Below are 15,180 nucleotides of genomic sequence, written 5' to 3' on the forward strand. Positions count from 1 at the left end.
TAAAGCTTCTCTCCACCCTCTCCAAAGTGTCCACATCCTTTTGGTAATGTGGCGACCAGAACTGTACACCGTATTCTAAATGAGGCCGAACCAATGTCTTGTACAATGTTAACATGACTTGCCAGCTCTTATACTCAATACCCCTTCCAATGAAGGCAAGCATACTATATACCTTATTGACCTCTCTATTCACCTGTGCAGCAACCTTCAGGGTAAAATGGACCTGCACTCCCAGATCTCTCTGCCCATCAACTTTTCCCAAGGCTCTTCCATTCATTATATAATTCGCTCTATAATTAGACTTGCCTAAATGCATCACCTCACATTTGTCTGGATTGAAAACCATCTGCCACTTTTCCACCCAACTCTCCAGTCTATCTATATCTCTGGCAGTCCCTTATGCTTTCTGCTACTCCACCAATCTTCGTGTCATCTGCAAACTTGCTGATCATACCAACAATGCCCTCTTCTAGATTATTTATGTATATTACAAACAACAGTGCTCCCAATACTGACCCCTGTGGAACACCACTGGTCACCTTTCTCCATTTAGAGAAACTCCCTTCAACTACTAGTCTCTGTATTCTGTTGCTCAACCAGTTCTTTATCCACCTAGCTAGAACACCCTGCACACCATGTGACTTCACTTTCTCCATTAGTCTACAATGGGAACCTTATCAAGCACCTTCCTAAAGTACATGTATATGACATCAACAGCCCTTCCTTCATCTAACAACCTGGTCTCTTCCTCGAAGAACTCTATTAAGTTGGTAAGGCATGATCTCCCCCGCAGAAAACCATGTTGCCTATCACTGATAATATCTATTTATATTCAGAAAAGAATGAGCTTATCTCTCAGCAACTTCCACTCCACCAACGTCAGGCTCACTGGTCTGTGGTTACCCAGAATATCCCTATTACCCTTCTTGTACAGGGGGACATCATGAGCAAACTTCCAGTCCTCACCTGTGTTTAAGGATGCCACAAAGATATCTGTCAGGGACCCAGCTATTTCCTTTCTCGCCTTCCTTAGTAAACTGGGATAGATCCCATCGGGTCCTGGGGATTTGGCCACCTTAATAACTTCTAGCATACCCAATTTATCTTCCCTACTTATGCCAACATAGAAAAATACAGCGCAGTACAGGCCCTTCGACCCTCGATGTTGCGCCGATCCAAGTCCACCTAACCTACACTAGCCCACTATCCTCCATATGCCTATCCAATGCCCGTTTAAATGCCCATAAAGAGGGAGAGTCCACCACTGTTACTGGCAGGGCATTCCATGAACTCACGACTCGCTGAGTAAAGAATCTACCCCTAACATCAGTCCTATACCTACCACCCCTTAATTTAAAGCTATGCCCCCTCGTAATATCTGACTCCATACGTGGAAAAAGATTCTCATGGTCAACCCTATCTAAACCCCTAATCATCTTGTACACCTCTATCAAATCACCCCTAAACCTTCTTTTCTCCAATGAAAACAGCCCCAAGTGCCTCAGCCTTTCCTCATACGATCTTCCAACATATCAGGCAACATCCTGGTAAACCTCCTTTGCACCCGTTCCAGTGCCTCCACATCCTTCCTATAGTATGGCAACCAAAACTGCACACAATACTCCAGATGCGGCCGCACCAGAGTCTTATACAACTGCAACATGACCTCAGGACTCCGGAACTCAATTCCTCTACCAATAAAAGCCATATGCCTTCTTCACAGCACTATTTACCTGGGTGGCAACTTTCAGAGATCTGTGTACAATAACACCAAGATCCCTCTGCTCATCCTCACTATCAAGTATCCGACCATTAGCCCAGTACTCCATCTTCTTGTTACTCTTACCAAAGTGAATCACTTCACACTTACCTACATTGAACTCCATTTGCCACCTTTCTGCCCAGCTCTGCAGCTTATCTATATCCTGCTGTAACCTGCCACATCCTTCCTCACTGTCAACAACTCCACCGACTTTCGTATCATCCGCAAAAACATGATCCAGACTAATCAAACTTCTATCTCTAATCTCAAGATTCATCATGTTCCTCTCCTCAGTGAGCACTGATGCAAAGTATTCATTCAGAATCTCACGCATTCTTTCGGGTTCGGTACACAGCCTTCCTTCATTATGTTTTAGTGGACCAATCCTTTCTCTAGCTACCTATTTGCTTCTTATATAAGCATAAAGTGCTTTGGGATTTTCCTTAATTCTGCTTGTTAAAGCTATTTCATGACCGCTTTTAGCCCACTTGATTTCTTATTTATGACTTGTCCTACTCTTCCGATATTCCTCCAGGCCCATTCTGTTCTTAGCTGCCTAGACCTTATGTACACTTCACTTTTCCTCTTGGCTAGTTGTACAATTTCTCCTGTCATCCATGGTTCACGAATCTTGCCCTTCCTATCCTGTCTTCAACGGGACGTGCCTATCCCGCACTACTGAAAGCCTCCCACATCTCAAATGTGGGCTTCCCTTCAAATAGCTGTGTCCAATCCACATTTCCCAGCTCCTGTCTAATTTTGATATAATTGGTCTTGGCCCAGTTTAGTACTCTTCCCTCTGGACAACTCTCTTCTTTATCCAAGAGTATTCTAAAACTTACAGAATTGTGGTCACTGTTCCCAAAGAAATCCCCCACCGCAACTTCTACCACTTGTCCTGGCTCATTCCTCAGTACCAGGTCCAATATGGCCCTTTCCCTCGTCGGACTATTGACAAACTGCTCTAGAAAACTCTCCTGGACGCATCGTACAAATTCTACTTCATTTAGACCTTTGACACGAAATGTATCCCAGTCAATGTTGGGAAAATTAAAATCTCCCATCACCATTACCCTATTGCCTCTATATCTATTCATAATCTGTTTACCTATTTGTTCTTGTACCTCACGCTCACTGTTGGGTGGTCTGTAATACAACCCCAACAATGTAACTGCATCATTCTTATTTCTCAGCTCCACCCATAATGCCTCACTACCCAAGACTGCCATAGTGTCTTCCTTTAGCATAGCCGTGATATAGTCCCTGACCAGCAATGCAACTCCACCCCTCTTTTACTTCCCTCCTTGTCCTGTCTGAAGCGTCTATATCCTGGAACATTTAATTGCCAATCATCATGCCCTGCCTTCAACCAAGTCTCTGTGATAGCAATAATGCCATACTCCCAGGCACCAATCCAAGCCCTAAGTTCATCTGCCTTACACACTATACCCCTTGCATTAAAGTAGATGCATTTCAGGCCACCAGTTCTCTGCCTATTCTTCCCTTTATTAATGCTATCTTCATAATTCTTAGAGTCTCCAGTCTCAACCTCACTGCCTATTTGTTTTCTCTTCTGGTTCCCAGTCCCCTGCCATATTAGTTTAAAACCTCCCCAGCAGCAGTAGCAAAAACTCCCCAAGGATATTGGTTCTGGTTTGGTTCAGATGTAGACCGTCCCTTTTGTAATAGTCCCACCTTCCCCAGAACTGGTCCCAATGTCCAACAAATCTGAACCCCTCCCTCCTACACCATCTCTCAAGCCACGTGTTCATCCTGCCCATTTTTTTCATTTCTACACTGGCTAGCACGTGACACTGGTAGTAATCCTGAGATCACTACCTTTGAGATCCTCCCCTTTAACTTCTCTCCTAGCTCCCTGAATTCTTCTTTCAGGACCTCATCTCGCTTTCTACCTATATCGTTGGTGCCTATATGCATCAAGGCAACTGACTGTTCACCCTCCCCTTTTAGAATGCTCTGCAGCTGATCAGTGACATCCCTGACCCGAGCACCTGGGAGGCAACATACCATCTGGTAGTCCCATTTTTGGCCTCCTCACAATAGAATCCCCCATGACTGTGGCCCTACGAGTCTTTTTCCCGCCCTTCTGAACAGCAGTGGCTGCCACGATGCCATGATCTTGACAACTGCTGCCCTCCCCTGGCGAGCCATCTCCTCCAACAGTATCCAAAATGGTATATCGGTTTTGGAGAGAGATGACCGCAGGGGACACCTGCACTGCCTTCATACTCTTTTTCTGTCTTTTGGTCACCCATTCACTTTCTCCCTCAGCAATCCTAACCTGCGGTGAGACCAGTTCACTAAATGTGCTATCCATGACCTCCTCAGCATTGCGGATGCTCCACAGTGAGTCCATCCACAGCTCCAGGACCGTCAAGCGGTCAAACAACAGCTGCAACTGGACACACTTCTTGCAAGTGTACGAGTCAGGAATGTCAGACACGGTCCTAAGCTCCCATATCAAGCAAGAGTCACATGCCACAGGTCTGAGGTCCCCTGCTATTGTAAGCTTAGCTTTATATGAACTAACTAAAACCAAACAATGCACTTAAATAAATGAAAAAGATAAGAAATAAAAGCCTTACCTTACAGGATCTTTTTCTTCTGGTTAGAGAAGGGGGCGCGGGAGGGAGATATTACCCGTGTAGTATCTCGGGTTTAGCCACTGCCCAAATATAAATTAAGCCCTTACCTTCTGGGCAGCCCTTGCTTCGCTCCTCCTTCTCTCCTTGCCGCTCTGGCAAAATGGAGGGGTTACCTTATTGAGGTTTATAAAATCATGAAGGGAATCATAGATCATAAGGTGAGTGACAAGGGTGATTTCTCTAGGGTGGGGGAGTTCAAAATTAGGGGACATATTTTTAAGGTGAGAGGAGAAAGATTTAAAAAGGACATAAGAAGCAACTTTTTTTTACCCAGACTGGTTCATGTGTGGAATGAACTATCAGAGACTGGTGGATGTAGGTATAGGTATAATGTTTAAAAGCCATTTAGATAAGTTCATGAATAGGAAAGGTTTGGAGAGACATAGGCCAAGCGCAGGCAGGTGGGACTAGTGTGGGAACATAGTCTGTATGGACTGGGTGAACCAAAGGGTCTGTTTTCATGCTCTATGCTTCTAAATTCATTAGAATAAATGTAAAACACAGCCTCTGTGCAAAGGAATTACATTTTTTTGCCCTCAATTTCTTTCACATGACAGGCAAAAGGTGTACACGATCACCCCAGGCCAGAAACAAAGACAGAAGCTGAAGCAAGGAGATCAATCCACAAGAAAAGACCATATGGTGAAAATAGTTGCTATAAGAATAAAAGAGACCTGCAGGTATGATATATGATGTTGTTACAGTCCTATACAAGTGGTGTTGAAACAGGGGGAAGATGTATAATTAGGGTATCTTGATGATAAAATTAAGTAAGAAAAATAGTACCAACATTATTCCATAAAGATGTTCTGATTGAGCTAACCTCATTCTTGCTCTTAGGGGAGATTCATATAATTGACTTGATAGCCTTCCATCATGGTTTAACTACAAGGTCAGTCAAAATATCGAATGGACAGGAAGGAATCCATTAGTCCAATCCTAAATATTTTCAGAGCAACATTTACACATTAAAATGTACCCTGTATCAAAGGGACCTGGGTATATAATTGGTAAGATTTTACTGATCTTACTCCTAAAATACAATTAACAAGAGAAATGGGGAATCAGCAGATGGTGCACTGAAACATCAAATATCAAACAACCCAGTATTGAGATCTTAATTCTGCATGCTGTGAAACTGAAATAATGTACTGGTTACCCGATGCACATTATTTGGACTGCCCTATAATCACAAGAATGATCTGCTTCCACGTTTTCATGCTTTTGTGATCTCCAAACATAACTGTTCTAATTCTCTTCTGGACATTCTCTCATATCCCATCCTTCATAAGCTTTAACACAATCAGGCTTTGCTGTCTATAAGCTATTATAAAGTTGCCAGTTCTGACTGACACACAAGTTTGCCAGTATCTCAGATTTAAAGTCTTCATCTTATGTCAAAATCTCCAACGGCTTTTGCCCATTTTCTTCACAACCATCTGCAGCCTAACAACCATGAACTGTGGCCTTTTACACACAACTCACACATCTCCCGCGCACCCCTGCCCAAAAAAAAACTACCACTAGCTTCTCAGGCTCTGAAAATTCCTCCTTTAATCTCTCTGCTTCATCACCTTCCTCTCCTATAAAACCCTTAAAATCTCCCTTTTATACCAGGTTCTTCCATGGCCCCTCATAATAGCTTTATCACTCATTAAAGTACTTTCTAAATTGAGTCAATGTCAAAGTTGTGTATAAATACAAGTTGGTAAAAATTGCACATCAAATTGTTACTTAAGACGTTTGTTTGCTCAGCTGATAACAGGTCCAATTGAAAACGAAGGATCTCAGCCAACATTTACTTCTAATCCAAAAAGCGTATTGTCTAATCTCTATGTAAATGGAAACCTGGAAGAATGTGTAGCAGTTGAGAACATCTCTGGCAATCCGTGCTTCTCATATACAAATGGGCATGACTTCGGAAAGCCCACCTACCTTTATGATCCACACTGCGAAATGGATATCAGCAGAATCTATAGTAGATGTGCACAACTTAATGCAGGGTGCCATAATCCTGGGAATTACGGTGGCCCTGGAACAAACTGCAGTACAAGTTTTGAGTGTGGAGATTACCCCAACTGGAATAAAATTACATTGGGAAAGAATGGCTACAGCAACTCTTTTATTAGATATTCTCAAAGTTCTTCAGATCCTTGCAACGAAGCTGCCAGTCCTAAGAACTTCAGAGACCCAATGCAGAATGCACAAACTACAATAAACAACATGAACAAAACCATGTACCAGACCTCCAAACCCAACCCGGATGAATACTGTGATTATCTATATGATGCTATGTTCCTGCAAAATCAAAATAGTGCTTATGTTCCTGCTGCTATTTATCCACTTTAGAGTTTCTTCACATACAATAACCCATAACTGCTATGGCAATGTGAAGGGCAGAAACACACAATTTTATCAATAAGAATCCCAACCTTTTTTTAAGAAGTCTTAACTAAACCACTCATCAACTGGAAGATATTTAACATTCCAACTGCAAATTTTTAAACATCAATTCAAACATAAAATGCATGTATTATTTAAAGAAAAACAAAAAAAACTCATCAGTTCAAATCATGTGGTAATTTTTTCTCCAGAGTTTATTGTAAATACTGGGTAAATTTATATGAACTTTATATGAAAGACTATCAATAACAGTGACGCAAATCCGGCAGCATGATTGCAGTGAACAAACAATAACTAAGGTTATCATTTTTTGCCTATACCCTGTATGACATTCTGTAGCATGTTCCGTGAGACAAATTCACCATGTTATAACCAAATTTCGATGAAATGTAGTATAAGTAGTATAATACTCATTCAATTCATTGATGTACATAAATTGCAGCTCACTCATCCACACATGGCTGACACATTTGTCACTTTCAAAAAGGACGTGTAGCACAATGGATTAATGGTTGTAAAATATTTATTGCTTTTCAGAAGTTACCTCAGGATTAATTTTATGTGCCAGCAGGTTATCTCATGTAGAAAACAGAAAATCAAGTACATCGTACATAAAGTGTACATTACAATGCCTATTTGAAAGTTCTCAGTTTGGATATCCACTTACATTCGGAAAACTGTATTGCCAGAATCTGAAATGATGGCCTATGAGGGATTTCTTTACTGAGGTCACAAGTGCCTTTATCATTATATTTAACCAATGTCATATGTCATACAGGGATCATTTTTGATTGCCAGAGACAGCAAAAAAAAATCATTCTTTTAAAGTTTCTTCTTCAACAGGAGGGAGATATAATCACATTTTCTAGAAAATTTCACCTCTGTGCCTTTTTTGATTAAAAGTACTTTGCTTTGTGCAGTTTTATTACAATGCTTCATTTTAAATTTATAATGTATAATATGGAAATATTATCAAATCTTAGCACCAGCCTGAAGATAATGTCGTATAGTTGTGATGTCATTAAAAAATACCTACATGAAATAAAACTATATGCATTGTGTTAATATTTGAATACCAAATAAAGCTAAGCATAAAAATATTGTATGAATGTCTTGAGTTCAACTTTAGTTACGATATGCGAGTTTGGTTCAACATTTAGATCCTTGTAACATATTGCCATTTGTTTTAATTTAATGAAGTAGTCAAAGATCCTGCAATCGTGTGGGGTATGGGTCATGGGTCACTTGTGTGTATTTAATCAAAACTGTACGTCTAAAAGTGCTGTTGTGACATGCTTATTAAATAGCATTAATATCAAGCTCTTCTTGCAAGAGTTGACCATGTACTGAGCTAATGCCACATTATTCATCAGAAATGCTGTACCAATTATTCTGGAAAGGTTTCCTCAATCCCTAACTTCCTTAATATTGGGAGTAAGGTTTTGTCAAGCTGAATATGTGTGGGAGTCAAAGGCAAGCTTGACATACTACCTATTGTGAACAAGACAATGAAATATCTTAATGCAGTACCACATCAGTTATATGCCAAAATCTTAATGAGCTTTCAGCACAGAACCTTGCTTCAGTAACTTCTTTCCAGCAAATGAAATAATTAAGCCCAAGTTAATTAATTTAGTTCTGAAAACTAATCTTACAGAAATACTATTAGGCTCTCCTATTGGTGGCCGCATGAAGTTTCACATTTTAAAAGAAATAATTTTCGCACGTGGCTATGCCAGCATTTATTGCCTATTCCCAATTGTCGAGTGGGCGGTTAAGAATCAGTTCATAAGTTCATAAACTTAAATTTATGGCTAGTACAAGACAGTGGAGGAGCAGCCATATCCGTCATTAGTCAGGAAAACATTCACTTAAGGATTGAGATTTGGCTGGCCTTACACTAAAATGACAGCATTTGATAGTTTTAGGAAAGGCACAGCCCCGCAGTAGTCTGCACCTGTGCAACTGAAAAATGCTTAAATCAAAGCTAGCATGGCTACAAAATAAACCTGAGTATAAACAATCATAAATGGGGAAGAGAAAATCACAAACTCCTTCCTCAAAGAGGCATTCTTAATATTTTGAATGCATAAATAGGAATCGTGTAGTCTACTGTGATGCAAAATTCTTCAAAGGCTTTGGCTTGTGAATTGCCTTATGAAATTGACTGAGATCATCCAATAAAAAGTGAGAGAAATCAGCATTTCTATGCCAGCATTTGTTGCCTATTCCCAATTGTCCAGTGGGCGGTTAAGAATCAACCCCATTGTTGAAATTCTGGAATCACATGGAAGCCAGACCAGATAAGGTTGGCAATTTCTTTCCTTAAAGAACATGATAAACCAGGTGGGTACTTATGACAACTGGCATAAATTGACCATGAGACTAGCTCTAAGTTCAAAAACTTAAATTTATGGCTAGTACAAGACAGTGGAGGAGCAGCCATATCTGTCATTAGTCAGGAAAACATTCACTTAAGGATTGAGATTTGGCTGGCCTTATACTAAATTGTGAATTGTGAAGAGAAAATCACAAACTCCTTCCTCAAAGAGGCATTCTTAATATTTTGAATGCATAAATAGGAATCGTGTAGTCTACTGTGATGCAAAATTCTTCAAAGGCTTTGGCTTGTGAATTGCCTTATGAAATTGACTGAGATCATCCAATAAAAAGTGAGAGAAATCAGCAAATAATAATAAAAAAAATTCAGATAGTTTTTCTTACAATTCATTAAGAGGCTGATTGCCCAAGATTGTGTAGGACATTTGAAGTGCCACAAGCCTAGTCATATACAGACATTCAATAAAGAAAGAGCAAAGCCAATTGGAAGAAAACATTTATTTTCTTGGTATCCAAACATAATTTCAGTTTAAGTAAATAATGAAAAAAATCTCAAAATCAATTAAAGTTTTGAAGTCAGATGACATGAAAAGACAATGACTGTTGTCCAGCAGAGTCTCAGATAACATGAATTATTCCATTTGTAATAAAAATGAGACAGTTCACTGACAGTTACATTCTCATAACCCAGTGTAAAAATTCTGACAGTACCAATGTATTGGCAGTAAAATTGAAACAATGCGAAAGACAATAGCCTCAAGATTTGTATTTAAAGCCCCGAGTCTAATTACAGATCATTTAACTTTCTTAATGCATATCTCTTAAAGAAATCAGTCTGTGATTCAACATACTGAAACTTTTAAGATTTCAGACTTTATTTTTGCAACACTCTCCTTTAAAAAATAATGCACTGGTTCAGCAATATCCTATATAAACCCAAAAAGCAGCTTCCTCTTGTAGAGTTAATGCCACACCACTCATGCAAAAGGTAGAAGATAAAAGTGCTTTGCCTTGAATCTAGACCTAAATTGACAGGTTGGATCAAATTAAAGAGGAGTTTCAGCAAATGCTGTAAAGCTCTTCACACGAGAAAAGAACAAAGGGGTGTACATTTTATCAATGTCAAATGTGGTAACAGCAGTCTCACCAGTTGACCTAAAAAAAAATTAAAAATTAGACATATTTTGCAAATTCTGCATAAAAGTAATCTACTTTTATAATTTAGAATATTCCTTATTATCCTGAAAATAGTGTATAATGACTGAGTATGTTAGTTTATTAATAGTTATTGTTTACTATTTAATAAACTACTAAAACTTTGAAATATATCAATGGCATTTCAGATTATACTGACTGGTTTGTTTAGAACAAATAAACTATCTTTAGAATTTAGAGTTTTTTTTATATCACCTGCCACAGTATTGTCATATTCTCTCTTTACCAGTCATATTTTCCTGATTATTTCCCCTCTCAACTTCATATACTTTGCCCAGTTCTCACTTTAAGAATTCATACATCCATGAGACTGTAGCTTTGATTCTCTTGCCTTTCACTCTTTTTGGAATGGAACTAGTCTGTAGCTAAACCATTTAAAGATCATCTCAACTGTTGTTTCATTATGGTTCTTTGGTTCCATTCTACTTAGCTAGATTCATTATCATCCTATTGACATCAGTTAGCCATCTGCTAAATTTGGAGGTTCTACTTCAGACTGTTTCTTACTCTACACTATTATTAATCTAAACCTTAGAACATAGAACATAGAAGGATACAGCGCAGTACAGGCCCTTCGGCCCTCGATGTTGCGCCGACCGAATCCTACCTAACCTATACTAGCCCAATAACTTCCAAATGCCTATCCAATGCCCGCTTAAATGACCATAAAGAAGGAGAGTTCACCACTGATACAGGCAGGGCATTCCATGAACTCACAACCCGCTGTGTGAAGAATCTACCCCTAACATCTGTCCTATACCTACCACCCCTTAATTTAAAGCTATGTCCCCTAGTAACACCTGACTCCATTAGCGGTAAAAGGTTCTTAGTATCTACCCTATCTAAACCCCTAATCATCTTATACACTTCTATCAGATCTCCCCTAAACCTTCTCTTCTCCAATGAGAACAGCCCCAAGTGCCTCAGCCTTTCCTCATAAGATTTTCCTACCATTCCAGGCAACATCCTGGTAAACCTCCTCTGCACTCGTTCTAAAGCTTCCACATCCTTCCTATAGTATGGCGACCAAAACTGCACACAATACTCCAGATGAGGCCTCACCAGAGTCTTATACAACTGCAACATGACCTCAGGACTCCGGAACTCAATTCCTCTGCCAATAAAGCCCAGTACACCATATGCCTTCCTCACAGCACTATTTACCTGGGTGGCAACTTTCAGAGATCTGTGTACATAGACACCAAGATCCCTCTGCTCATCATTATGATACAATGATTACCCTTATCAAAATATTCCACAGAAATACTGTATCTTGGTGTCTCCGTGACATAAAAAGGTCTCTAAAATCTTCTACCAGTATGTAATTAAGAGATAGTAATAGACAAATTGGGCTTATTAGGGATAGGTCATTTATGCTTAGGATGTGCAAAGGTACTTGAGTATAAGAGTATAAGAATACTGTTTATAAGAGGCAGAAATAACGGATGGACTGAAAGTTCATAAAAAGGGTGTACTAACTGGTTTTGTTTAGAACAAATTGCCTAATTTGAATGGCTTCCATTCTTACCATGACGATAGCAGGAGTTGCCACAATTCCCTAGATATGGGGGAAAAGCATGCCAGATGATTGGAGAATTTTAGATGTGACAATAAAGTATTCAATGAAATATGTAGGAATATCCTTTGTAACTGGAGGCCAGTTAGTTTAACATTAGTGTTGGTTCAGGATTTAGAAACAATACTTAGACAAACCAAAATGGGCAGAAACTTGGAGAAGTTTGAGGTAACTAAGGAGAGACAGTGTTGATGTGTAAAAAGCAGATGGTGCTCACCAAACTATTTGAAGTTTTTAATGAAGTGAGGAAAGTCAATGATGATAATGCAATGGATATTGGGTTTGTGGATTCTAACTGAAAATGTGTTGCTGAAAAAGCGCAGCAGGTCAGGCAGCATCCAGGGAACAGGAGATTCAACGTTTCGGGCATAAGCCCTACTTCAGGAATTCCTGAAGAAGGGCTTATGCCCGAAACATCGAATCTCCTGTTCCCTGGATGCTGCCTGACCTGCTGCGCTTTTTCAGCAACACATTTTCAGCTCTGATCTCCAGCATCTGCAGACCTCACTTTCTCCTATGTGGATTCTAAGCAAGCATTTCACAAACTCTCAAAATTAAAGCTAGTTAATAAAACTAAGACCCATGGAATAGGAGGATCAGCATCAGCTTGAATGGAAAAGGTTTGAGGACAGAAATCAGCAAATTGTAGAAGATATTTGGTTTCAGAGTGCAGGATGGAACACAGTCATACTCCTAAAGGATTAACGCTGGACTACAGCTTTTATTTATATTGGAACAAAGAATAATATTTCAAAATTTGACAATGATGCCAAATTTGATGTTTTAGGTAAGCTAGACAATGAAAAGCTGTTTCCACTAGCTGATGGTACAAGGATTAGAGGGTACAGGTTTTAAGGTTTTGGGCAAGAGGTGCGAGAGAGATTTGAGGAAGATTTTGTTTTAGCAGCAAAGGTAATGTCCTGGAACTCTCTGCTCATTGGGAGACAGAAGTGAGGACAGTGAATGATTTCAAAAACAAATTGGATGGACAATTAAAGGAATGTGCAGGACCAGGGGGATACAGCAGGAAAGTGGGAGTGGTTGTACTGTTCTAAAGGGATTGCATCATGGACTTGAAGGTTGAATGCTTCCTCATGAGTCAATGAGAAACCAGGGGTTAATATAGGAGAAGTAATCATTCCCTCACTGAAGGGGATTTGAAATGGTCCTCTGTTTTAACAGTTTTCACATTCTCATATTTTCAGGCAGTAGAAAGCAGGCCAATTACTTGTATGAAAAAGCAGAATATTGTGGATTCTGAAAATCTGAAATATAAATATCTAAGTCACTTGAATGAGGTCCTGAAAATCGAATTCAAGGACCTGGGAATACTAAAATATGACTAAGAACAGTAATCTCAGGATTAGTTGCAGTGTCGTGTGCCAGTTAGAAGAACTGATTTATTGAATCCATTGCTGGAGAACAAGTGTTGGAGGGAGGGCCTCAGATTTCTGAGGCATTGGGACCAGTTGAGGGGACTTGTACAAGCTGGCCAATTTAAATCTAAACAGGACTGTGACTGATATCCTCACAGGGAGATTTGTTAATGACGTTGGAGATCGTTTAATCTAACTTGTCAGGGGCATAGGAACTTGAGGGGAAACTCAAACTGAAGTTGGAAACAGAAAGTAGAAAAACAATTTAAAATACAATGAAACATAGTTGAGAATCGAGTTTGATATAATTCCACATTTGAAGCAAAGGGACAAGTTAAGGGCACTCTATATGAATGCACGCAGCATTCGCAACGATAAATGGTCTAAAGGCACAAAAGAAATAAATGTTTATAATATAATTCCACTACAGAAACATGGCTGCATGCTGACTAAGACTGGCAAATGAATATTCAAAAGATATTGAACATTTAGGAAGGGCAGATGAGAAGGAAAATTAGTTCTATTGATAATATGAGATAGGTCAGAACACTAGAACAGGAGGATCTCAGATCTAGAGCAATGCATTGAATTTGTTTGAGTGGAACTATGAAAAAGCTCGTCCAAGTCCCATTTGCCTGTATTTTGTCCAAATCCCTTTAATCCTTTCCTGTCCAAACATCTGGTAAATATTGTACTTGCCATGAACACTCCCTTTGGCAGCTTGTTCCACATCTGCACTACCCTCTGTGTGAAATGGTTGCCCCTCAGGTCCTTTTAAAATCTTTCCCCTTAAATATATGCCCTAACCTAGGGCAAACGCCTCGGCATTCACCTTGCTTATGCTCCTCATGATTGTATAAACCTTGATAAGATTACCTCTCAGCCTCTTATGCTCCAGGGAAAAAGTCCCAGCCTATCTAGCATCTCCTTATAGTTCAAACTCTCCAGTCTTGGTAATATCCTTGTAAATTTTTTTTGCCCCCTTTCCAGTTTAATAACATTCTTCCTATAGCAGTGTGACCAGAATTGTACGCAGTACTCCAAATATGGCCTTAACAATGTCTTGTAAAGCCATGACATCCTAACTAGTGTACTCATTGTTCTGACTGATGAAAGCACACTTGCCAAACGCCTTCTTCACTACTCTGTCTACCAATGATGCCACTTTCAAGGAACTATGTACCTGCACCCCTTGGTCTCTGTTCACCACCACTCCCCAGGTCTACCACCAAGTGTGTAATTCCTGCCAGTTTGTCTTATCAAGATGAAACAGCTCCCATTTATCCATCTGTCATTCCTCAGCCCAGTGGCCCAGTTGATCAAGATCCCATTGTATACTTAGATAACCTTCTTCAATATCAATTATTCCACCAAATAACTAAGCATGCCTCCAAATTGTTTATATAAATGGCAACAACAGTGGACCCAGCACCACCCTTGTGACACACTGCTGGTCATAGAACTCCAGTCTGAGCAACAACCTTCTACCACCGCTCTGTCTCCTGCTGTCAAGCCAATTTTGTAACCAATCGGATAGCTCCCCCTGGATCCCACATGATCTAACCCTACTAACCAGTCTACTATGCGGAACCATGTTGAAGGTCTTGCTAAATTCCATGCAGACATTTACTGTTGTCTTCATCCTCTTCAAAAAACTCAAGTCAAGTTTGAGAGAGATAAGTTTACATGTGGAAAGCCATGCTGATTATCCCTAATCAGTCCTTGCCATTCCAAATGCATGTAGGTCCTATGTCTCAGAATCCCTTCCAACAACTTAGCCACCACAAATATCAGGCCACCAGTCTACAGTTCCCAGGCTTCTTCTTGCAACCTTTATTAAAT

The 15,180-nt window shown here is 39.8% G+C and overlaps 2 protein-coding genes across 7 annotated transcripts in view; one reads left to right on the top strand and one right to left on the bottom strand.

Moving 5' to 3' along the window:
* Nucleotides 1-8,150, top strand: part of LOC132834275 (chorion-specific transcription factor GCMa-like) — a 45,471-nt gene extending 37,321 nt beyond the window's left edge. The window contains exons 5-6 of the mRNA XM_060852990.1: nucleotides 4,986-5,108; nucleotides 6,184-8,150. Coding sequence (XP_060708973.1) covers nucleotides 4,986-5,108; nucleotides 6,184-6,777 — 717 coding nt within the window. The 3' untranslated portion in view covers nucleotides 6,778-8,150. The remainder of the gene's footprint in view (nucleotides 1-4,985; nucleotides 5,109-6,183) is intronic.
* Nucleotides 8,151-9,650: 1,500 nt separating this feature from the next.
* fbxo9 (F-box protein 9) overlaps nucleotides 9,651-15,180 on the bottom strand; it is a 94,962-nt gene continuing 89,432 nt past the window's right edge. For all 6 annotated transcript variants that reach the window (XM_060852970.1, XM_060852969.1, XM_060852965.1 and 3 more), the window contains one exon: nucleotides 9,651-10,326. In XM_060852970.1, the coding sequence (XP_060708953.1) occupies nucleotides 10,218-10,326 (109 nt within the window). In that variant the 3' untranslated portion in view covers nucleotides 9,651-10,217. The remainder of the gene's footprint in view (nucleotides 10,327-15,180) is intronic.

This window comes from Hemiscyllium ocellatum, chromosome 3 (genome assembly GCF_020745735.1).
Source record: "Hemiscyllium ocellatum isolate sHemOce1 chromosome 3, sHemOce1.pat.X.cur, whole genome shotgun sequence".
NCBI lineage: Eukaryota > Metazoa > Chordata > Chondrichthyes > Orectolobiformes > Hemiscylliidae > Hemiscyllium > Hemiscyllium ocellatum.